Source organism: Gossypium hirsutum, chromosome D07 (assembly GCF_007990345.1).
Source record: "Gossypium hirsutum isolate 1008001.06 chromosome D07, Gossypium_hirsutum_v2.1, whole genome shotgun sequence".
Taxonomy (NCBI): Eukaryota; Viridiplantae; Streptophyta; class Magnoliopsida; order Malvales; family Malvaceae; genus Gossypium; species Gossypium hirsutum.
In genome coordinates, this window is record NC_053443.1 from 9,113,404 (window position 1) to 9,138,619 (window position 25,216).

Genomic DNA, 25,216 nt, shown 5'->3' on the forward strand with positions numbered 1-25,216 from the left:
CCAATGGAAGGACATATTCTAAATTTGTTCCAACTAAGTTCGACAATCACCAACCAGAATTCCCAGTGCTGAAAAATCTAGAATCAAATACTGTAAAGCAGTAAAAACCTCTAACAAATCCATCTCTACTACAACCTTATCAAAGCCTTCGACCTTAAGCCACGACAAAGCTTCCCGGACTGAAACAGTTTTTGCAATACATGATCCAAACAGTCTAGAACGGTAGCCTAAGAACACTTTCAAAAAGTCACCATACTTATCTTGTATAACCGCGGCAAAACCAATATATCAAGCAAACATATCCAAAGTCGCATCAATGTTGCACTTAACAAAGCCAAGTTCATTGAAGAGAGGAACGGCATATTGTCGAATAGCACAGTTTCTATCATCGGCAACAGTGATCGAATCGTGAGCATTATAAGCAAATGCTCCTCCTTGAACATGTTGTAGACGATTTAGTATCACCTGAATAATAACAAAAACTATTACAGTAAAAATAAAAGAAAATTGAACCAATTTGCAAGATAATAAGTTTCACAAATAATTGACTAAAATAACAGTTGTAACACCCCTAAACCATCTCTATTGCCGAATTAAGGTTACGGGATATTACAACAGTTAACAGTATGATAATACATTATCACAATCCAAAATATTTATTTAATCATCAAAAATTAATAATCATTCATTATTCATAGTATAAATACTAAAACGAGACTTAAATCAAGCATTCGGAACCCTAAAATCAGTTTAGAAACGAATGTGGACTAATCTGAAACAAAATAGAAAAATATGGAAAAAACTGAAAACAGAAGTCACACAGCCGTGTGGCCAGGCCTTATGACAGAGCCCAGACCGTGTGGCTCAAAGACATGGTCGTGTGGCCAAACCGTGTAACAACTTGAGTCCGTGTAACTTAGGGTCACATGGCTGTGTTGTCAAGTCGTGTAACTCCCTGAGATCGTGTGGACAATCTTGCACAAAAAATCAAATCGTGCTAGATCGTGTGCACCTAAAATAACTTCAAAACCAAGCCATTTCAACTACCATTCCTTAGGTTCCATACCAAACCATTTCCAAACGTTTTTACCTATTAAAAACACATTAAAACATGTCAAAATATGCCAATTCACATTCAACCTATGTGCCTAACCAATATGCCTAACCAATATGCCCTCATTGGCACCACATTTCAATATAAACAAAAGCCATCCAATACAAGTCATAATCAACATATTAACCTTATTCAATCATCCAATAATTTCCATCTAACGTATGCTACAATCAACTATTTATACAAACCTTCTAATGCCAATTTTTCACCAATTGAATTTCGCCAATTAACCTATCATGTATGCACCAAACCAACAATGCATTGAGTTTAAGCACACATATGCCATAAATTACCAAACCAACCAAAATATCATTAAGGATTTACATCAATACACATATTTCATAATTCAAATGGCACAAAACATGACCAAATGATCACCAACATGCATATACCAAAACCCTATTTACATGCAACTTATAACTAGACCAAAGTGAATAATTAGTTACCGATTAAGTTATCGAATAGTGTGATCTTCAAAAACTGAAACACCCCTAACCCATATCCATCACCGGAACAGGGTTATAGAGCATTAACGGAGTTTACAAATCAAATAAACAGATATGTCATATAAAATAACATTCATATCGAAAACTAATCAAAAAATATATATTGTCCATTATGCTAGCCCTCGAGGCCCAAAATACACTTTAGAAATAAGTCGAGACTAAATCAGGTACTCAAAGAATTTTTTGAAAAACATTAAAAATTTTCAAAGGTGCAGAGGACATACGCCCGTGTGGCCAAGCCGTGTGACTCACACAGTCAAGAGACATGCCCGTGCCTTAGGCTGTGTGGGTATTCGAAATAAGGGCACACGGCCATGTCCCAACTCGTGTCCATACCCGCGTAACTATCTGACTTGGGTCACACGGCCAAGCCACACGTTCGTGTGCTAGGTCGTGTGAGCATATTGACTTGCACAATTTAAAAGATGCAAGGGACACACGGTCGTGTCACCTGACACACGGCTGAGACACACGCTCATGTCTCTACCCATGTGGATAAAAATAGAACATTCTCCAAGTCACATTTCTCACCCAATTTGTCATCAACCTAACTCAACATTTTTGCACATCAATAAGCCATAACAAGGCATTCAAATCAAGCTAAAATCTAGTCTTAAACATGTATTATCACAACATATAACCAATATGCCCATAGGCAATTCAAATGACAATTTGAAAACATGTCAATCAAATTCCAAAATTTACCTAGATAACCAAATACATATATGCATAATTTTGCTAAATATACCAAATCAACCAATTCTCAGTATACCTATAATTTTCCATCATTCAACCATTCCAAACACATTCCAAACATGATAAGGCTACTTATATACACACACCAAAATATACCAAACACAAGCCATTCAAATGGCTAGTTTCAACAAAACATTTATATACCAACATTGACCAAAATAACCTATACATGTCATTATAACCAGAATTAATTTACTGAAAATACCAAAAGAGTCGATGGATAATGTGATTCAGCTCCGACCAATTTCCATCCCAAATGAGCTTCCGAATTACTATAAAACATGGAAAAATAACACGGAGTAAGCTTTTAAGCTTAGTAAATTTGTATAACATAGAATTTAACTTACCATTTAATCACATTTAAGGTAAGCATACAAGACATATTAAAACCAATTTGGCCAAAAGCCTAAACACATAACCTCAACATGTTAGCCATGTAAACACATATAATAGCTAGTAATCATGGATGAACATAGTCATTAAGCAAGTTCCACATCCATGTATCAACCGAATCATGTTTCAATATATCAAGTAATATCATTTCCATGTATATACCGGTAATAGTTTGTACCGAACTCATTTTGTCTCATAACATAACACTGCCCGTTGAACCGTTTAAAATATCGTTGGATACACTGGTAGTACACACGAAGTGTACAAAACTGTAATCCGTCAATTCATGTACATGTATGCTCATATGAGCATGTAAATGGGAAGGTCTTCCGAGCTATATAACAGAAAGCTCATGTGAGCTAAATAACAGGAAGATCATGCGAGCTGTATATCGGGAAGCTCATAAGAGCTGAAATCGGGAAGCTCATGCGAGCTAAATATTGGGAAGCTCTTAAAAGCTATGGTGTGTTCACAACATGCAAGACTACAACCAAAACGGTAACCCTAATGACATGTCATTTGTATCCTTCGAATTTCTAAGGTTCAAACGGGACTAAAAAATTATCAGATATGTGATCAGTAATTATACATGGAAATTGTCCAAATCACACACAATAATATTCAATTTTAAAACATATAAATGTACAATTTAGTTACACGAACTTACCTCGACAAGTGTATGTAGATACGAAGGCTACTAATCTGTTACTTTTCCTTTGCCTCAATCTAACTCCATACTAGGTCTATCTGGATCTAGATCAGTAAAAATAAGCTTGCTAACTTCAAGCTTCCATGGTTAGGGTTTCCATCTTTTTTATTTATTTATTTTATTTGGTAAAAGATGATGATATTAGATTATTTTATTTATTTATCATAATTTATCATTTCTTTTTCCAAAATTAACCTTAATAGTTTATTAAATTTCCAATGATGAATAATCATTCTTATCCACTAACTACTCTAAATGGTCTATTTACTATATAAGGACCTCCATTTTAAAATTCCATAGTTATTTAATACCTTTAGCTATTAGAATTTAATATTTGCACTTTATGCAATTTAGTCCTTTTTTATCATATTAGACATGTAAACGGTAAAATTTCTTAACAAAATTTTTATACGATATTTCTATCATACTATAGACCATAAAATAATATTAAAATAAATTTTCTTCCGACCTCGAATTTGTGGTCCCAAAGCCACTGTTCCGATTTCACAGAAAACGGGCTGTTACAAAAACAATCCAATCGACAGCTTATATCCGACGATTTACAAGGAAGAAAAATCAAAACGAGGTAAACTTGCTTAAAATGTAGTAAGTTCATATTGAACGCAAACATTAACTTATTGTAAAGGACTTAACTTAACCTTTCACAATAAAAATCATAACCAAGGTTATGAATTTATTTAATTGCCTATACATATCACAAGTCTCACTAGGATAGTAAATTCACATATATGATGACATGTAACTTCTTCATGTCATAAAGCATATACAAGTAAACACATTTGATATAGCATTCATCCATCATCTATTCATTTAACATTTAACATTCTCCTTTTAAGTTTTCATTTCAAATGTCACTTTTTACATATTTATATCCATATAAACATTTCATATAAACATTTCATATAACTATTTCCATATAGCCGAATCATATAAACATTTCATATATTTATTTCCATACAATCAATTCACATAACCATTCCATATATCTATTTCCATATAATCATTTCGTATATATGTTTCCATATAATCAATTCATATAACCATTTCAAATATTCATTTTTCCACCCGATGAACCACAATGAAATAATATTGGTTACATGAGAATAAAGCTCACACTAGTTGTGACTGTAATTGTATGTGTTCACACGAGCTATAGGTCGAGATGTTAAACTATTCCCATATAGCTATTTCCATATAGCCAAATCATATAAACATTTCATATATTTATTTCCATACAATCAATTCATATAACCATTCCATATATCTATTTCCATATAATCAATTCATATAACCATTTCGTGTATATGTTTCCATATAATAAATTCATATAACCATTTCAAATATTCATTTTTCCACCCAATGAACCACAATGAAATAACATTGGTTACATGGGAATAATGCTCACACAAGCTGTGACTATTAACTGTATATGCTCACATGATCTATGGGTCGGGATGTTAAACTACACGATGTTGCTCACACGAGTTGTGGAGAATCCGCAACAAATGCAGGACCTCAGCCATCGGTAGGACATCCAAGACCAGCACCCGAAATGGTAAATAACCCTAATGACATGTCATTTGTATCCTAAGCGTTCACGAGGTTCATACGGGCCGTGATTCACATTCATATCATATAAATGATTAAGCATTTCTTTGTCACATGAATTCAACTATATATTTTCTCCACTTTCAATCATGATCCTCAATTATAATTTCATTTCAATTTAAACCATTAATTCAATCACAAGCATAGAAAAATTATATTATATTACACAAACATAAATTAACTCAATTTATATGCTATACAAATTTATCTAAACTAATTCTGCAGCAAACACGACTCCAAGGACTAATCAATAATTTTTCCTTTTCCGTATTTGTCTACCGATTGATCCTTTTCTTGATTTATATATAACAATTTAATTCAATTATCCAATTCAAATACTTTTAAATACTAAACTTGGCATAATTGACCCTTTGATCAATAATTTATACTTTTACCCTAAACTTTTACCTTTTATTCAATTTAGTCCCTAAACCCGAAACTTTCAAATTTATCACAATTTCACCAATTTCATGCCAGCCAAATTTTCCCTCATGTCATTACAACCCATAATTATTAAAATATTACAAGAATTTCATGCCAAGTTTATTATTTTATCAATTTAGTCCTTAAACTTAAAACTAACAAAAATCACTTTACTAAATAGTCCTATTTAACTATTAAGTTTAATAATCCATCATCAAACTTCAAAAAAAATCACAAATTCATCTATTTCATAATTCAAAACATTCAACAGTTTTATGAATTAGTCCCGCAATTGACTAGATTAAGCTACAACTATCTCAAAACATAAAATTTATAATTAAAAAAGGGGTTTAAAATTCATACCATGCAAGGACTGATTTCTTCCAAAATTTTGAAGCTTTTTCCTCTCATTAAGAATGGCATTCAAACAGTGGAGGAAGATGAGAATGAACCATTCTCTTTCCATCCATTTTTGTTCTTTTAAATTACTTATTAATTCTTTAATATTTTTATTACAAATTTAACATGTTTTTATAATTAAAATCAGATGTTTAAACCATATAAATTTAATACTAGAGTCTAATTACCTTGTTAATCCTTCCACTTTAACCATTTAAGCCATTTAATTAATAAAAATCAATAGCAATTAACTTTTCGATCTTTTATGATTTAGTCCTTTTTCCTTAATTAACCTATCAAACATCAAAATTTTCGGACCAAAATTAAATACACCTATATAGTAACTCCAATTAACTTTAGGGACCTCATTTTCAAAAACCACTTAACATTAAGGACAACCACTTGAACTTAGCTATTTGTTCAATTTGCAAAAATTATTAAACCAAAATCTAATATAATATTATAATTGACTCGTAAATATTAAATAATAATATTTACAAACTCACATGTCAGATTTGTGGTTCCAAAACCATTGTTTCTAACACCACTGGAAAAACGGGTTGTTACAACAGTCCCTAACAACGGCACCAAAAACCTGGAACAACAGAAATGTGCAAGTGTACACAATCGTATCAAGTAACAAAGTGAAAAGTATCGAGTATCGTCTCTATAGGGACTATTTAGGAAAAAATTTACGAATAAAGACTTTAGCTAATTGGTGGTGGAAAATAATATTTTTAAGAGTAAGATAAGATTAACTAAATTAATCACACTAATAAATACCTAAGTATGCAATTAAAATGATCATAGAAAATTTATGCGAATCTTAAGAGTTTATCACAATGGCATGCTTGTGTCAGAACGATCATCTAGGATAAGATGTTATGGAATTCCATGGATAAATTGATCATATATTAACCCTAACTGAATTTAGTAAAATATTTAACTTATTACTAAACCTATTTCATATATTTCTATGTTCAATAGACTCAAAATTTCATAAGCAAAACATATTATAGAGTTATGTAAGGTAATAATAGCTTTGGTATTATTATAGATTTAATCTCTACTTGATTAAACATTACACCATACAAGTAGTTTGTCAATTAATTAAAACCTTTCATAAATCTCGTCACATTAAACATGCATAAGAAAATTAATAGTTTGTTCAATTCATAAACAAGTAGCTTGCTCCCTCCTTGGATCTTCTGTCTTGTCGTCACAACTAAGCCAAGCACCCTCAATATAGCTGAATTATGGTTGCTTTCAAGGCCACACAAAACTATTTCTCAAGAGGAAGAAAAAGGGTATGGAAAAGAGAGAAAAAGAAGCTCAAATGGAGATGAAATGAAGAGAGAAATGAAGAATGAATGGGATAATGTAATGAGGGGGTGAGGGATGATATTTATACATGAAGAGGGTACCCTGCATTTACTAAAAATAGCAGTCAATCCCCCCTTCCCATGGTCGGCCCTTGATAGTAAGGAGAGGGGTTGGGATGGCTTTGCCATAATTAGTTAGGTGCTTGAATGTGAAAGTTTAAGAAGTTGAGGGGTTGGAACGGGTAAGAGGAAAAAGTTTAAGGTTGTTTTGCAATTATTAAAATCAGCTTAAAATAGCTTATTTGGGCAGCAACTTAGGTCGGCTTAGGCTGTTCTCTCTCTTGTGGATTAGTCCCCTTCAAGTTGAATTTTTTAGGCCCTTTTTCCTTACATAAAGCTGTCCAATTAAATCACCATAATTGAGAACCAGGCCAATTGCATTGTAGGGGTTCAAAATCAATTTTTTTGGGCATCCATAGTTGCTAATTAATCAGTTAAAACTTCGAAAATGCCCTAGCAATTAAATCTTCCAAAGGTGACTTCCAAGCTGATTTTGCTCTCATTGTGCAAAGTTCCTCAAAATTGACAGAATTACATAAATTTAATATCAAAATAACTAAATTTCAAGATGTGTCTTAAATCATGTTCAATTTAATTATTTTATAATGAAAGCACAAAATTAGATAGAAAATACTTGAAATTTGCATGAATTAATGTTCAGAAGGTGCTAAAAAAGTCTATATATTTCAGTATTTCCAATAATACTCAGAAAGTGTCATCCAACCTTGATTAACAAAAGTACAATCAAATCTTTCCAAAACAAAAGCCTCAGTACCCTAACAATGCTAGCACACATAGTGCATCAAGCAATCATACTAGCACGCATAGTACATTATCACATAAATCGAAACAAATACATTGACACAAATAATGTATCATAGGATAAACTAAAGCAAAAATTCTGGCACACGTAGTGCGTCATCAGTTAAACCGAAGTATATATCCATACAATTAATAAGGTAACCAATTTCCAATTTCATCACATAGTTCAGTTCACGTTCCATCATTCTCAATTGACCATTCCAATACAACATATAACATGTTTTAACTCAATTTCATCCAGGTACCACATATCAATTAAATCATACTACTTTTTATTTTATTCAATTTAGTTCTCTATCTCGATATACCACATCAATCAACACAATTTAACTCGTACTAGTATTATATACTCACCTCATTACTAATTTATGCAATTTAACATAATATGCAATAATTAGATTGATCTCGGATCATAGAATTATAAATCGAATGCTCACCTTTCCTTTCATTCTCGACGACCTGACGTCATCTTTAACTATGAATAATAATTCAACAATGAAAAATATCAAATTCTATATCAAATCACATTCAAATACAAAGTCATACATATTTTTTAATTTATTCAATTTAGTCCCTAAACCTGAGACAAGCATAACTTTCGATCTAGGGCTTCGAATTAAAATTCGTTTTCACATATACTCATTAGTGACATCCTACTTTCCATTATTATCGAAATTTTATAATATTTTTATATTTTATTCAATTTGGTCCCTAATATACGAAACCAATAATTAAGCTTTACAATTTAGTCATTTTCATAAACTAAGCTTATTTCTATCAATTTCACACCTATTTGTTCAAGAAGTAAACGATGGAAACTTTCTAAAATGTTAACAATTTCACAAATTGGTACATAGGCTAGCTAAATTAAGCTCTTATGACCCAAAATTCATAAAAATTACAAGAAAAATGATTTAATTTTCCTTAACTATTGATGGACGAATATAAAGACATGAAAATGACTTCCTTCCTTAGGTTTCTTTTTAGACGGCAAGAAATGAGAATGAGTAAGATAACACTTTCATCTCCACTAACTTAAGTTTATATACCTTAATTATAAATTAATTAATCTAACTTAATTAGCCTAATTAGGTGTTAATAATTTTAATTAGTATTTTAATTAAACTAAGTGGCCAACATCATCAATGTCCACTACCTTATAATAGTAATTGGTTTATTTACCATTTTAGACCTTTGGCTAATTGTTATTTAAGTCCCCGAGCCTTTTGACAATTAAAACTCTATAACGATTGAACTTTTACAATTTAATCTCTAGGCCTTAATTAACTATTAATTCAAGAAAATTATTTGACCAATTATTAATATATTTTTATGCTAACTTCATAAATATCTGTATTTAACATTTACGGACTCAATCTTTTAGAAATAATGTCCTGAAACCGCAATTTTTGACACTACTAAAAATTGGGTCGTTACAGAAATAATGTCTAAGACTTGAGAAGACGAAGGGAAGGTTTGGATTGAGATTATTTATATTATTTCAAATAAATAATTATTATAAATTTGCGTTCAAGGAGAAAAGTAAAAAATTTAAGATTTCAAATAAATTAATTATATCATTCTTATAATTTTTACAAATATTATAAAATTTTTATACATTTTAAAATTTTACCATTTTTATATTTTTTAACAATTTTTTTTAATTCTTGTTCCTTTTTGGAATTTTTTTAGAATTAGGACTAAATTGATAGAATGTGTATATACTGAAGGTTAAATTTATTATTAGACTAATAAAAAAGCTCATATTAGACTTTTGTTACTGACTTAATAATAAGTAGTTAAAAAATATAATTTCAAAAATTTAGTGACTAAATTAAAATAAATATTATAATTGAATAATCAAAACAAAAATTGAATATTTATATAGTTTACCCAATAATTAATACATGACATTATATGGAACCCATGTAATTAACCTAAAAACTATATAGAGAATAAAGAAAATATCAAATATCATTTATGGTAACTCTTTAGAATTTGAGTTTCTTTAATATCATGATTACCTCATTCAAATTAAAATACTGTAATTTATATAAAAATAATTGAATATCTATACCATTAATTAAGTGTGTGATTGACAATAGTTTGGTCAATGAAATTATAAAAATAATTTTATATATTTTAAATAAGTTATTTTATTACGAATGTACTTTTGTCTTTTCACTATTTAAAAAAATTATAAATATTAATATTTGAATCCATGCTATCAATATCTATAAGGTAAACTACACCTAAGGTCATTAAATTATTAGTAAGTTTGCGTTTTAGTCACTCAACTATTCTTTAAGTTTTCATTTAAGTCCTTGAACTATTTGAGAGTTTTTATTTAAGTCATTGAGTTTTTTTTTGAAGTCTGTCTAGCGAGCTCCAAGCTACCATTCAAAGATCGATTTAATAGATTAGTACTCATCGGCGAGTAGAAGAACATACCTTAGGTCCAAGTCGATCTAACAGTCAATATCGAAGATCGGAGAATAAGGTTGTTTGGATTTAGATTTACAAATTTGTGACGTTCAAAGTTGATTCATAAAAAAAATGAACTCTAGAAGAAAAAGGGAATGAAAGCTTTCAATTAGTGCAAGTTGTGCAAATAAAGAAAGTCATACAACAACGGTTTTAAAAACCCAATTATTTAAATGAAAACTTTTTAAATAGTTCAGTGACCATTTTGTCACTTTTTGAAGTTGAGTGACCAAAATGTAAACTTACTAATAGTTTAGTGACCTTAGATGTAATTTACCAATATTTATAAAATCTTTTATTTTTTACTGTTTCAACCACAATTTTATTTTAATATTTGTATACATTTCAAATTTGTTACACAAATTGTTTATCTATATTGTTTGTATATATTGATAATGTTGTACAGGCCCTATTCTGCCCGGGCCCGAACTAAAAAATAACCCAATTTTTAAAATAAGTAAACAACCCAAAAAAATAAACTACCAACCCAAATTGCAACCCAAATTACAAACCCATTACCCAAGGCCCAATAAGCCCAAAACCTTAACTAGTTTCAGTAAAAAATTGAAACCCTAACCCTAATGCGCCATTCCTTCTGCTGCCCACGTGCCTCCGCAGCGCGTCCATCGCCCGAGTCCTGGCCCCCTTGCACCAAAATGGTAGGTTTCCCTTCCGTTGATCGCCAGCGCTTGCAAAAAGACCAAAAGAATACCTGCAAACAAAGCAAAGAAAGGAGAACAAACAGTAGCAGAGAAGCAGTAATAAAAATAATGTATCCGTGGCTATAAAGGCCACGAAAACATATTGTAAAATCCCCCTTTTTTTGAGAAAAAAATCGAATACAAAAAAAAAGATTGAATACAAAAAAAAATCAAAGATTTGAACTTATAGTTTTAAGAAGGTGATATTCGTTTGATATTTTTGTTTACTTTTTTTTACGTTTAAGTTTTATTATATATTTTTTATTTATTTTATCTACGAAAATAAAAAGGAGAAGGGTTCACTTGAATCGGCCAGCGGTCTCACCGTCGGTGGTTCTTTCGCCGTCGTCGGATTCTGGCGCAAAAGGGGTGTGAAAGGTCCCTTCTTCCTCGGCCTTTTGGGTCAAGAAAACTGGGCATCCGAACGGGATCTGAAACGGGATTAAAAAACTCGATCCTCGCATCGCTCCGGCCACCGCCTACGGCGGAGCCACGGCGGTGCTACGGTGACTGATGGCCGGAACCTGATTAGCGTCCAGAGAGAGGGCGAAAGAGACAGAGAGTTTTCCAATTTTTTTTCTTTTTAAAAAACTGATGAAATTATATTTTTGGGTCAAATTTTTGTTATTTATATAGGGTCCATACGACGTCGTTTTGGTCCTAAACTTCGGGCACCAAAACGGCGTCGTTTTAATATTACCCGATAACTCGACTTCTCGGCCAAGGTCCGTGTGTTTTCGTGCCTAATGGGCTATTGGCTGACCAGGTCCTTCCGCTTTCTATTTACTTTTTAATCCAGTCCTATCTATTTTTATCTATTTTTACATTTTACCCTATAACTTTGTTTCAATTTCTTTTAACCCACCTGAGAAACGACCCGCATAAAGACAAGGGATATTTTTCCCTTTCAATCCCTAATATTTTTAGTGCTGTGCATTTTGATCCTTGCCAGCCTATTTTTATTTACAATTTGTACCCTTTAATTTCATTTAAATTTTAATTGAATCCTTTATTTATATAATTTCGCCTTGTATTAAATTTTTTTATTATTTTTATTATTTGTTTATTTACCTATTTATTATTATCGCCTTGTTTTATTTAAATTCATATTATATATTCATTTACTTTTATTATTTACTTTTTAAATACTTAAAGTTGATCTTATTTATATTAGCTCTATCTATTTATCTATTTACTTATTATTCTATTACCTTTTAAATGCTTAAATTGAATATTATTTATATGTGTTTTACTCTTCTTCTTCTTCTTCTTCTTTTTTCTTACCTTTTAAACGTTTAAATTTGATGTTATTTATTATTTATTTTATATATTTATTTATTATTCTTTCACTTCTTTTTAATATTTTAATTTGATACCATTTGTTCTCCATTTCCATTAAGCACTTTTATTTTCATTTATTATTATTATTTTATTTTGGGTCACTTTATTTACTTTTTTATTAATGCCACAAATTAAATTATTGATTATTGCCATTGTCATTGCCATTGCCATTGTTTATTTTATTTTTGATGGTTCATATTAACGTTGAAATAGTGTACATTATATGATTCTCGTAAATTATTTTTATTATTTTCATTATTGTCATTTATTAATGCGATATTTATTCATATATCAATTTTAATTTTTACCTTAATTTGTAAAAAGAAAATTTTGAAAATAAAGGCAATATTCAGTATTTGAAAATTCGGGAAGTCGTGCCCTAATTTATTGGGTTTCGATTTTTCTCGCATTGAACCTAAATAACCGAATATCCTTTTTTAAAATTAAAATAAATGAGGTTTAAATAAAAATAAAAGTTTAACTTATTCTCAAAAATACGAGGTGTCATGTCCTAACTTACGAGATGAGACATTTTGTTAATTTGAGATAATGATGCATTTTACACATTTTGACTTATTCGAATAATTTTAATAACACGATATAAAGAGGGATCCGTGTTTTAAATTCTTTTCGAGTTTTCAATTTTCGACACCAAGACATTAAGTAATCAACTAGGTACCAATTTTGGGCGCATTGAGGGTGCTAATCCTTCCTCGTGCGTAACCGACTCCCGAACCCGTCTTTCTGAATTTCGTGGACCAAAATTGTTGTTTTAATAAATCAAGTCGTTTATTAAAAATAACCACTTTTCGAGGTGACCCGATCACACCTCATCAAAAAAGATTGGTGGCGACTCCCGTGTTCGTTTTCATTTTCAAAATAAAAGTCGACCTCGTTTTCACAAAAAAAAATGGTGTCAACAAATGTCATTACTTGAGTTGGTGTCACAAGTCTACTCAATATCAACTCAAGCAAAATAAATATTATAATAAATAATTGCAATGCATTTAATATTCTTAATTTGATGTATTTACTTATTTACATATCTTTTTACTCAAAAGTTAAATTATTTTTTATTTTAATTTCGTATTATTGCATATGTATTTTTTTTTTAAGTCAAATCTTCATTAAGGAGAAAATGAAATAAGATGCAACAAAAACAAATAGAAAAGGTAAACTAAACCTAAGTCATCATCAGGCTTATTCTATACACCCGAGCCTAAACCCCTCCATAACAGGATTATGCGCACCCTCTGTAAAACATCGAAAACACATGCTGGAATAGAAACATAAACAGATGGATTCACATGAGATAAGGCTGCCCGTGCAAGCTTATGAGCGGCCTTCTTGGCAGATTATCGAACCCAACAAAATGTGAGATGTTGAAATTGTGTCTGCAACAAGCGACGGTCTTTCAAATGAAACTAAACTATTTTAAACTTGATATGTTATTTTTAAACACAGTTAATTGCTAAATAGTTATTTCCACGCACATGTGTTAAAACCTTTAGTATTAATAATAATTATATAAGTGATAAAATCTTGACGTAGGCCATGAATTAAGGGAAAAAATGTCTAGCTGTATGTATGAGAATAATAGCAGGCAGCAGATTATTCTACCATGTAAAGTTTTAACTGACTTCCTATTCCTCTACTGACTCTGAGAGATAAAAGGCTGCAAATATGTCTATTTTTTTGGTCATTTATTTTCTGCCATTCACTTGATTCCTTCTACCTTCAATTATCATTTCTTCATTTTCATTTCCCTTTTTATCCCAAACAAAATCTTCCCCCGACATGCTTTGATTTTTGCATTTTTTTCGTTCTTAAATTCTTTTTCCTTTTTGCATGTCATTATCTGAATAGCATTTTTAATGCAAAGTTTCAGAGTTTCTGTTTTTGCATGATTGATTTTCTTATTATTGGAACAAAAATGGCAGTAGAACTTTGCTCAGACAATTGTGGCATCAGTCCAAGGATTTCATTTTCTCTTGATCTTTGTCATTTCGATGATGTCCCTGTTGAACAACGCCCTTTCCGTTCTAAGCCTTCTTCCTTGAATTCAAGCGTTGATTTTGATTTCGGCGTTGGTGAAACCTTCGAACAAGAAGCGCCCTCCGCCGATGAACTTTTCTCCGACGGTAAAATCCTTCCCACTGACATCAAGAAGAGCAACCCCTCTAAACAAACTGACCACTCTTCTTCACCACCACCGCCGCCATTGCCACCTCAGAAAGCAGCAGAAAGCTCGAAAGAAGAAGAGAAGCAAAGTTCAAAGTCAACTTCATTTTGGGGTTTCAAAAGGAGTAGTAGCTTCAGCTGTGGGAGTGGTTATGGCAGAAGCTTATGTCCTTTACCACTTTTGTCAAGAAGCAATTCAACTGGTTCTACACCAAATGTTAAACACCCTTCGCCCAATAACCCTAAACACATCCATTCACATAAACATGCTGCTGCTAATGCTATTACTAATCCATCTTTCAAGTTTTCCACAAGTTATCATCAAAAGCCTCCACTGAAGAAGACTGCTTATAAGCCTTATTATGGTAATGGTGTTCATCCTGTTCTCAATGTTCCTTCTGGTAATTTGTTCGGTTTAGGTTCGATCTTCTTCAATGGCAACAAAGCTAAGAACAGCTGCAAGAGGAAATGATATGATCCATACATGGATTTGATCCTTGTTAATTACCCATTTGAGAGAAAAAAATGCAAATAGAGATTGGGGTTAAGAAGACAACAAAAGAAGATGGAAATGTCAATTGGGGGGGGGGGGCAGGACCAGGGGTGGAAAGATATAATTCATGGAACCTGCTTTGGGAAAACAAAATGACAGGTACCACTGCTTTCATGGTTGTCACATGTTGGTTTTTTCTTTTTCTTTTTTCTATAATTTCCTTTTTCCCATTAACTTTTTTCCATGATGTGTTTCTCAAGATTATTAGACCTCATTTTGTTTCTCTTTAGCGCAAGTGCAAGTTTGTTGATGACTGCTATCCTGGAAATGCTTCTTGATTTTGGGTATATGTATATTTACTTACCGCTGGACAATAATGTAACTCATATGTTTTACTTATAATTTCCAATTAATTTTAGATAAGCTGTTTGATAGTTTATTATGTGAATTAAGATTTGTTTGTAATGTAAGCTTTTTCAGACATCAATAGTTATGTTTTAATTCATCAGTTGGTATATACGAAAAGGATATAATTGAGCATCTGTGTTGGCAAGCCAAATCATTGATCAAAATGGTTGGTTCTTTTTTAAATGTTGTGTAAATAATTTACTTGTAAGAAGCCAAAAGACATACTCAAATGTACACCTAAGCTTGCCTTTGGTTAGGTGGCAGCACTCGCATTACTTTTTAATTGCCTTTCGTCACCTTATCATATTCCATATGCCTAAGTAAAAATAAAATGAAAAAAATCGAAGATATATGGGAAAAAGAAAAACACCACCACAAATCCAAGAGAAAAATTAGAAATAGAAAAACAGAGAATCAGTTTATAGAGCCGCACTGGAATTTAAAAAAAAAATTAATTATCAACGGGTTTACGAAGTCATCACGTCTTTTGTTTAATTAAAATATAATTTTAAAACATTTGAATTTTTTTTTAATTCCGATTATGATTTTTTAATTACAGTGTACAAAATAATTATCATAGACTATATATGTTAATTATAAATTGGGCTTCCATAATGAACTTAATTCAAGTCCAAATAGTTAGGCCGAAAATGTCCAAATAGCATAACCCAAAAACTAAAAGTACTATATAAGTTTGAGCTTTGAGATATCATCTCAAATATTAATTAATTTTCAAATCATATAAAAAATATTGAAAATAAAGGGAAAAAAAAACAAAAAATGGTGTTGCATGATGAACAAGAGGCGTAGGCGAAGCGGCCCTCACGTGTGTCCACGTCATTTCCAACGCATTGCAAATCTAATCCAAAATCTCAACGTTTTCATTTTATTTTCATTTTCCTTATTTTTTATAAAATAATAATATTTACTCATTTTCTGGATCGAATCTCAACTTTTCTTATTTGAGTATAATTTACTTCACAATCAATTTATTCATCACATTTTGAATTTGATTAGATATGAAATAATTTAAATTTTGTTTCTTTTACTATTTAATATGCTTTATACTAAATTATATACATGCATCATAAATCATTTTTATATATTTATATTTAAAATACAATGTAATATTTATTGAATATAATTAATAAGTTTAACATTTATTTATATTTACAAGTATATAATATTTTTATTAAAAATTCATAATTTAATATAAGCCAAAACAAATACATAAACTTTAGTTTTCCTTTTTACCGAAATAAACATAAATTCTAAATGGGATGAAATATGATAGAAGATAATATTTTAAGATTAAAATCAATTTATAAAGATAAAAGAAAAGAGTATAATTTACTATTTGAATAGAATAATTACATACTTTGATCCACTCGGTTGATAAACTTAAAACAACGCAAATCTTTGTCATTATTATATTAATAATGGGTCATTTGGCTTACCAAGTTTGTACAGAAAATGAAATTACAAGAGGATAATTCATTGATGGATTGATATCTCCACCAAGTTTGTTCTTTTGTTGCTAAGCTTTTACTGAGCATAACAAACAGTAACTCCATTGCTGCTCTCTCTCAACAGATTTTCCGAGGCTGCTGTCGTCTTCCAAACAGAAGTCAGATTCCGATTCGTCCTCTCACTCACTCTCAGCTCCGCCTTCCGATTTGGTAAATCCATCTCTCACTTCTCACTCACTGATTCCGCTTTCCAAATGCGCTTCCGTTTTGATCCTTTTTTATTTTTTTTTCTTTTTTGATTGGTCGGTTACTTATTTATTTTGTGAATCAGGTAATTTATGATGCAGGCGTCAACGCATTTAGTCAGAGGGAATTTCGGCATTGAGATTTCGAAACGGAGAGTATTCCTTTGCTTTGGTGAAGTTAAGCAACGTTGTTTAACTTTGAATCGCAATTTTTGCATCCGAAGTGGTTCCACCTGCAGCGGTTCAAGATCAGGTGACGTTTCGATGGGAGCTGGGCTTGTACGTGCCAAAAATGGTATCGAAATTGCCGTTCGCCCTTCGGTCAAAACTCGATCGATCAAAGCTCAAGCCTCTGGTCTCTTTCTCTTTCTCGTTTTCCTTTTCCTTTCACTTTTAAGCTGTGTGTCGTGGTTGAATCTGTTTATTGAATTTATGTTGAATTTTTAGGTGAGGAAAATTGCTTAATGAAAGAATTGCATGTTAGTGAAATCGATTTTTTGTTTGGCTAGTGATATAGAATGGCGCGATTTGTTGCTGTTGTTAATTATCCGCTGCTCTTTTCTTTTTTCTTTTTTTTTTCCTTTAACAAAAAGTTATTAATCAAATGTTTCATAATTTTTATTGTATGGTAAAACTTTGGAGGCATTGGATTGATATGTCAATTGTGGACATGATACACGAAAACAGTAAATATAAGGAAATGGAACATGAAAAAAAAACATGAATTCGACATGGATAAGGAGCATCTCATATGTAACTCATATTAGTATCATATTTATATAATTCAAATACGACCATGAAATTGAAAGAAAAAACATGAACAATATGTGTATATGAATTGTTAAATCTACATCGGGAATTATAAGGAGCATCACGTAAAGGAATGAATCATTAGGTGCTGTTTTGTTGTTAATTGTGCTGCCTGCTTATTTGCTTATAGGAAAATCAAAGTAAAAGAACGTCGTAAAAATAAAATTGTTTATTTAATTAAAACTAAATGTGACGCATTCAAATTATTATTCTTTATGCAAGAAAACTAATGTATTTTGGTGTTTAAAAGGTTAACATTTTACTTTGGTTATTTAGGAATATTACTTGATTTTGTATCCAAATTCCAAGCTTCCTTTTTTTATTTTTATTTTTTTTGTATCTAGAAACAAATAGGTGCAAGAATAAATAAGCAATGGATCCTTATTATTAGTAAATTTTTCTAAGTGATAGAGCAAATTGTAAACATTTGTTTCATGAGGTTGCTAGTGGCCTTTATATCTTCTATAGCAGCATTGCGATGGTGAATCGGATGAACTTACTTTATTCTTTCTGAAATGATTTGCTAAATCTTTTTGTGTCAGTTTAAGTTGAAAAGCACATGTTTTAATACTAAAATTTATTAACTTGCTAAGTTGTGATGGATGTATGCTTGTCAGATGCTTCCTACTATATGTGACACTGATGTGTTAGTGGGTTAGCTTGTTGGAAGAAAGCATTCTTCCTATTCAGATATGTGCTGGCCTGTGCATGGATCATTTGCCAAGCATCCGAGTTTTGTAACCATTGCAAAATAAGTTAGTCTTTCTAACCGGCTTTTTTATCCTTACAAATGGCAATTGAAATTATATTGCAGGTGGAGACATTGAGGATTTGACACCAATCAACCCTCAGGCGAAATCTTCTGGGGCAGTTCTGCCATTTGTTGGTGTTGCGTGTTTGGGAGCTATGTTATTTGGTTACCATCTAGGGTATATATCCCAGTTCAACTCAGGAGGAACATGCTCTTGTTTCCTGGTTCTAAACTTGTTGATTTAGTGATTTTAGCATTTCGATTATATACTTAGGCGATTTGTGATTTAGAAACAGATAAACATACTTTACCAATAACAAAGCTTGAGAGAGGTTCTCTGTGGTTCATATATGTAGAGTCCTGAAAATATAAAGCACATTCAACAAGGGATGGTGGTGAATATTTCCAATATTTTGGAAATATTCAAACTATATGACTCCCCCCATTTATTATATTCCAGAAAAGGAAATTTCTTGCGAAAATTTATGCAAAGAATTCTGGATTAATATCTTGGCAGTTGCTTGCTATATTTTTTTGTCACATGGCTTATTTGTTTGCTTGGCTTTTGATTTTTCTACATGCTTCTAATTTCTCTCTCTCCTTTCTATTTCTTTTTCCTTTATTCAGGGTGGTAAATGGTGCTCTTGAGTATCTATCTAAGGATCTGGGGATTCCTGAAAATACTGTCATGCAAGGCATGTATTGTGATCTTCTAGTTAATATGCAAATTAAATTTCTACATCTGTTTTTTCATTCTCTCCCCCCCCCCTGTTTGTTCCTAGAATATTTTACTTGTGTATCATGACTCAATAAATAACACGTTTATTGCTTGAAGATTATTTAGTAAAATTTAAGTGGAATAGATGGCACTCAACTGCTCCATGCTATTCATCAGTTGTTGCGTGTTTCATTTATAAAAATGATTTTGCTTCACTTTTAGTCAGTTGAACAATGTCAGATGTTGTTGGATTGCTGTTTTTTCCTTTTTAGATAATTTGTTTATTTTGATTATGTACCCAACTTGTCACGCTTTAAACTGTCTAACTTTTCAAAGAACTAGCCAACTTATTATTATGTTATGGTAATTTGAGTAGGGTGGATTGTCAGCACACTCCTTGCTGGTGCCACTGTTGGTTCATTTACTGGGGGAACGTTGGCAGACAAATTTGGCAGGACTAGGACTTTTCAATTAGATGCTATTCCACTTATCATTGGAGCATTTTTCACGTCTGTGCCATTTCATTTCCTATTAGCTTGTCAACTGTCAGAAGTTTGTTGAAAACTAATGCATTAAAATGCCTTAATTGATTTTAGTGCTACAGCCCAGACGGTCCAGACTATGATAATTGGCCGCTTTCTGGCTGGTATTGGTATTGGCATATCGTCTGCTATAGTTCCTCTTTACATATCTGAGGTAAAACTTTCTGATCTTATTATTTGCTCTAGTTGTCTAGTTTTTGGAACCTTCTGCTGACATTCTTTCAATTGGTCAGATCTCGCCAACTGAAATCCGTGGTGCACTTGGATCTATAAATCAACTTTTTATATGTATTGGGATTCTTGCAGCATTAGTGGCTGGATTACCTTTAGCAGGAAACCCACTGTGGTATGTTATCTTAGCACTCTTATACTTGCATCACATGGATCATTTGCTCCAAACATGGCATTTGGATTGACCCTCAAAGTGGTTTCATCTGGCGCTTCGTCTTCTTCAGCAATTAAGCCATTGAGTTTCTCTTTTGAATGGGGACTGCCACCTCTGTTGGCTTTTCAAAAAAGAGCACTCATAGGAATGATGCTAATTCCCATGTTCTTTTTTAGTCTCAATAGGTTGCTTGCAATAGTTCTCCTTTCTTTCATACCCAAATTCAACTGTCTAAGTTGGGAATCCACCATTGATTGGTGAATTTTCTACCTAAAATTGCGTTTTAACAATTTGTCTGGAAATTACCGAGCATGCATTCAATCATGCACCTAAAGAGTTTCACCCTTCTAACCTTCGACAAGAGTTTTAGGTAGATATTTCTGAAGTTTGAGCTTCAGTTTGGTATAAAAGTGGTGATTCTTAAAATTCTTTCTGTTTTTAGTAGCTATATCTGATAACAAATTTCCCCTTACTAGTACTAAAGACCTTTCTTCCTCTCATTGGCACCTGGTCATGGTTGATTTTATCCCTTTTCTTCTATATTTTTAATTTTCCTTTTTCCCCTGCTAAAAGAGCTTGGTGCAAATCTTATCTTCCCCAAAAAAGTTGTACTAAATAAATAAAAGGAAGAAAAAAGCTCCATCTGACCAATAGCTAATTATTTTGGTATGCTTTCTGATCAATATTTATTTTTTGGATCTTTTTCTTTTGTATGGAGATTGAGTGAATAGGTCAGGTAAATGCCTTGATCATTATATATAATATAATGTTGTGCATGATGTGCCAAAATGTTGTTAAGAATTAAGATTTATTTTGCAAGTAAATTTTTGTTTCAGCTTAAGCATTTCCATTACACTATCTTTTTCAGCCTTATTTATGCATTTTCCTATTTAGGTGGAGAACAATGTTTGGCGTTGCTATTGTCCCTGCTATTTTATTGGCTGTAGGAATGGCTTTTTCCCCAGAAAGTCCTCGGTGGCTGTTTCAGGTTTCTTAATGGACTACTTGGTCTCTCTATTCTGTATTTCCGTTCATCTCACTTAGATATAGATTTTATACACATAATGACTATTTATTGATTAAACACAAATTTTGCAGCAAGGGAAAATTCCTGAAGCTGAAAAAGCTATAAGAACATTATATGGGAAGGAAAGAGTTGCTGAAGTTATGTATGAGTTAAGAACTGCAGGTCAGGGCTCTACAGAACAAGAAGCAGGATGGTTTGATCTATTTAGCAGCCGTTACTGGAAAGGTATACCTGAATTTTGAAAGGTACCATAAGTGGACATGGTGTATTTTATACTGTGCTGTAAGGCTTATTGATAAAAATTATGCTACTGGACAATATTAAGAAAGATCAGATGGTATACAAAAGATTCGTTAAATTCTTGTATTGCTTTGTCAAACTTATGTACCATGTAGGAGTTGAACTTGAAGGTTCAATATTATCAAAATATGCTTTCATTAGTATTCTCTTTTTGTTTTCAAGAATTGTCACAGTGATTGCACTAGCCTATCTGATTACAAAATAAAGACACAAATACTTAATGTGCTAGACTTAGGTTTTGTTTTAACCATCAGTTGCCCTTTTCCTTGCAATATTTTATTTTTGTCTTGATTTGTTGATGATTAACAATGATGAACTCAAAGGTCAAGGATGTAATATAACTCCTTTTGTTTAAACTTGATTTCTTCCTAGTTCTAATTAATATAGCCCATGATTCTTCTGATTTCTGGATCACTACTCACGTGGTTAAAACTGATTATCCTGAGAACCAGACCTTCAAGTATTTTAATTCTTTCTAATGTATAACGGTAATGCCCTTTCTTGACTTTTGTCTTGCTGCAGTTGTGAGTGTTGGAGCTGCACTTTTCTTATTCCAGCAGTTAGCTGGGATCAATGCTGTAGTTTACTATTCTACAGCTGTGTTTCGTAGTGCTGGAATTGCATCTGATGTTGCAGCAAGTGCTCTCGTTGGGGCATCAAATGTCTTTGGTTAGTATTTAATTATTTCCCAAAAATATAAATTCTTGGGGAAAATAAAAAGGTTCACATAGGATACTTAACATCCCTCGCTTCTGATATGCTTTTCAGGCTCAGCTATTGCATCCTCTCTGATGGACAGACAAGGGAGAAAAAGTCTTCTGATGACAAGTTTTTCTGGAATGGTAGGTTTATTAAGTTGTAGTAATTCTTTTTCCAAATTAGAGAGTGCGGACTCCACTGCCAATCTCTTTGAAACTAACTGCATTTCCATTTTGGGCCTTCAGATACATAAACAAGCCGTCTCTCATGTATCTTCACTGCATAAAGTTTCTTTTATTTTGCCCCCTACATTATGATCAAGTTTCTTAAATTGAAACTGATCTTACCTTGATGCAAAGACTTCATCTGAAGTTTTATACTAGAATTGGCAAAATTATACCATGTTGTTAAAGATTGTAACTTCTCTTGCATGCAAAACTCTAGCTAGGTTGTAGGTATGGACTGTGGAAACTCTAGGATAATTATTCTAGATTGTCTAAAAGATGTTTCTAAGTATATTGAGTTACTTTTTCTTTTTTTTTCTACTAAATTGTGTTGAAGGGTTGAATTGTTGTAATACTCTGTTCATATTCTTCTCTTTCTATGGTTTCAAAACCATGGCTCAGATTATAAAATCATGCTTATTTATTTATGGTCCTCAATATTATTTGCAATGCCTTATTGGAGTACATTTCTCTTTAACTGGCTTGGAAGTAGTGCACTTTAGCATCTAAGATACTTCACAGGTGGTTTCAGTAAATGAGTAGTTTATGCAAACTATGAATAAAGCAATTAACATTTACTTGCATGTAAAACGACTCCCTCAGCAAGCATTTATTTAGTATCTGGAGCCTATATTTTTCCTTTGATTCATGGATGCTTGAATGGATTGTACTTTTCGCAGACAATAAAAATAGCCCATTCTTTGACTGAAATAGTGGTTTTGATGAGCAAGAATACCATCATAACATTTTGTTCGACTTTCCAATGGCTGAATTGTACCCATGTATGGGTGTGATATTTCAATGTGTTTATTATTGGTATTATTTCTTCCAATGTGCTTGGCCCTACATTTTATAATATGGGAACATTAGTTGGTTGAGAGGAAATGCAAAAGTTATTAATTCTAAAAACTTTGTTAGACCTGCTTCTTGGGTCACCATAAGTGGTCCGTATTATTTATTACCCAATTTTCTCATCTGATTCTTAAACTAACGAACTTTTATTTTTCACTGGTCTTATTTTTTTGTCTTCTTTTGGCTCATGAAGGCTGCTTCAATGTTGCTACTTTCTTTGTCATTCACTTGGAAGGTCTTGGCTCCCTATTCTGGCACACTAGCCGTTGTCGGAACTGTTCTGTGAGTTGATGCTTTTTATACAATTAATGAAGCCCATGAAATTTTCTTCTTATTTTGATACCTGCTACTGTTATCTCCTCCTATTGGCTAATAAGATCTAAACCTGGCTTCGATATCTTCTACGCAGCTACGTTTTATCCTTTTCACTTGGTGCTGGGCCTGTGCCTGCTCTTCTTCTGCCAGAGATATTTGCTTCCAGAATTAGAGCTAAAGCAGTGGCTTTATCACTTGGCACGCATTGGGTAAGTCACCATCGAGAACCTGCCCAAAGTTGTTGATATTCATGCATATCCGTAAAAGCAAATTTGTATATGTAGATACTGTGACAGGACCAACTGTTTTTGTTCTTACTTATCTGTGTTACCTGGACTTTTTATTACCATTAAGTATCCATACAGTATATTCATATACATATTTGGACATGAGTAGACGAGCATAATTTCTCCAAAAATATGGAGAAGCTCAGAACAGTAAACTTGAGAATACCCAAAACATAATACCCGCATTCAACACCTCCAAACCGGGTAATATGATTATATATTGTGTTTAAAAGAACATGATCTGAAAATGTTTGGCGTTCAATATCTTTGCATTCTTCTACCAATTGGGTATTTATTGATTCCATCTGCGGCATGTGTTTTTATTCCAACAGATCTCCAACTTTGTCATTGGCCTGTATTTCTTGAGTGTTGTGAACAAGTTTGGGATCAGCTCGGTGTACTTGGGATTCGCTGGTGTGTGCGCTCTTGCTGTCTTGTACATAGCTGGTAACGTTGTGGAAACAAAGGGGCGATCATTGGAAGAAATAGAGCTTGCTCTGAATCCGACGACTTAATTTGTACAATATCCAAAGGTATGCAGAAATAATCTCTGAAGCTGGTTAATGCTCATCTCATGAGCATTCCATTATTTTGCATCTTTTGGTTAAGGCCAGAGAGAGGCAACTAGTTCTAGTGACGTGTACGTATACCTATGTTGCTTGAAATATGGAAAGAAGAGATTTTTGGTAGTTTGAACTCTGTTGGTTTATGAAATGCAAGATGTTGCGTAAGAAAATTAGTCCCATGTACACGCTTTAAGCGTGAAATAATTTTATTAAAAAAAGAAAGAAGATAATGAGATGATCAGGAGAAGGGGAAATTTGAGGTAACTGTTTGTGCAGTTTTCAGAA

The 25,216-nt window shown here is 32.2% G+C and overlaps 2 protein-coding genes across 3 annotated transcripts; both read left to right on the forward strand.

The window, feature by feature from the left end:
* Window positions 1-14,226: 14,226 nt before the first annotated feature.
* Window positions 14,227-15,767, forward strand: LOC107953441 (uncharacterized). Its single transcript, XM_016888748.2, has one exon. The coding sequence runs from the start codon at window positions 14,563-14,565 to the stop codon at window positions 15,310-15,312; it is 750 nt and encodes a 249-aa protein (XP_016744237.2). The 5' UTR covers window positions 14,227-14,562; the 3' UTR covers window positions 15,313-15,767.
* Window positions 15,768-17,136: 1,369 nt separating this feature from the next.
* LOC107953437 (plastidic glucose transporter 4) lies at window positions 17,137-25,195 on the forward strand. Of its 2 annotated transcripts, none has more exons than XM_016888744.2 (14): window positions 17,137-17,420; window positions 17,542-17,810; window positions 19,080-19,194; window positions 19,644-19,711; window positions 20,111-20,243; window positions 20,331-20,430; window positions 20,510-20,622; window positions 21,556-21,649; window positions 21,760-21,913; window positions 22,511-22,657; window positions 22,757-22,830; window positions 23,957-24,045; window positions 24,173-24,287; window positions 24,698-25,195. In XM_016888744.2, the coding sequence occupies exons 2-14, from the start codon at window positions 17,549-17,551 to the stop codon at window positions 24,878-24,880; spliced, it is 1,647 nt and encodes a 548-aa protein (XP_016744233.2). In that variant the 5' UTR covers window positions 17,137-17,420; window positions 17,542-17,548; the 3' UTR covers window positions 24,881-25,195. The 2 variants fall into 2 exon arrangements, with proteins under 2 accessions (XP_016744233.2, XP_040953315.1); XM_041097381.1 differs by having other exon boundaries at window positions 17,155-17,420; window positions 24,733-25,195.
* The last annotated feature ends 21 nt before the right edge of the window (window positions 25,196-25,216 follow it).

What these genes read in the sequence shown, in the direction of transcription:
- LOC107953441 (XM_016888748.2), top strand. Translation starts at nt 14,563, where the DNA reads ATGATTGATTTTCTTATTATTGGAACAAAAATGGCAGTAGAACTTTGC.
- LOC107953437 (XM_016888744.2), top strand. Translation starts at nt 17,549, where the DNA reads ATGATGCAGGCGTCAACGCATTTAGTCAGAGGGAATTTCGGCATTGAG. An exon ending in TTAGCAGGAAACCCACTGTG is followed by an intron (nt 20,623 to 21,555) that starts GTATGTTATCTT and finishes TTTCCTATTTAG; the next exon opens with GTGGAGAACAATGTTTGGCG. An exon ending in TAGCAGCCGTTACTGGAAAG is followed by an intron (nt 21,914 to 22,510) that starts GTATACCTGAAT and finishes GTCTTGCTGCAG; the next exon opens with TTGTGAGTGTTGGAGCTGCA.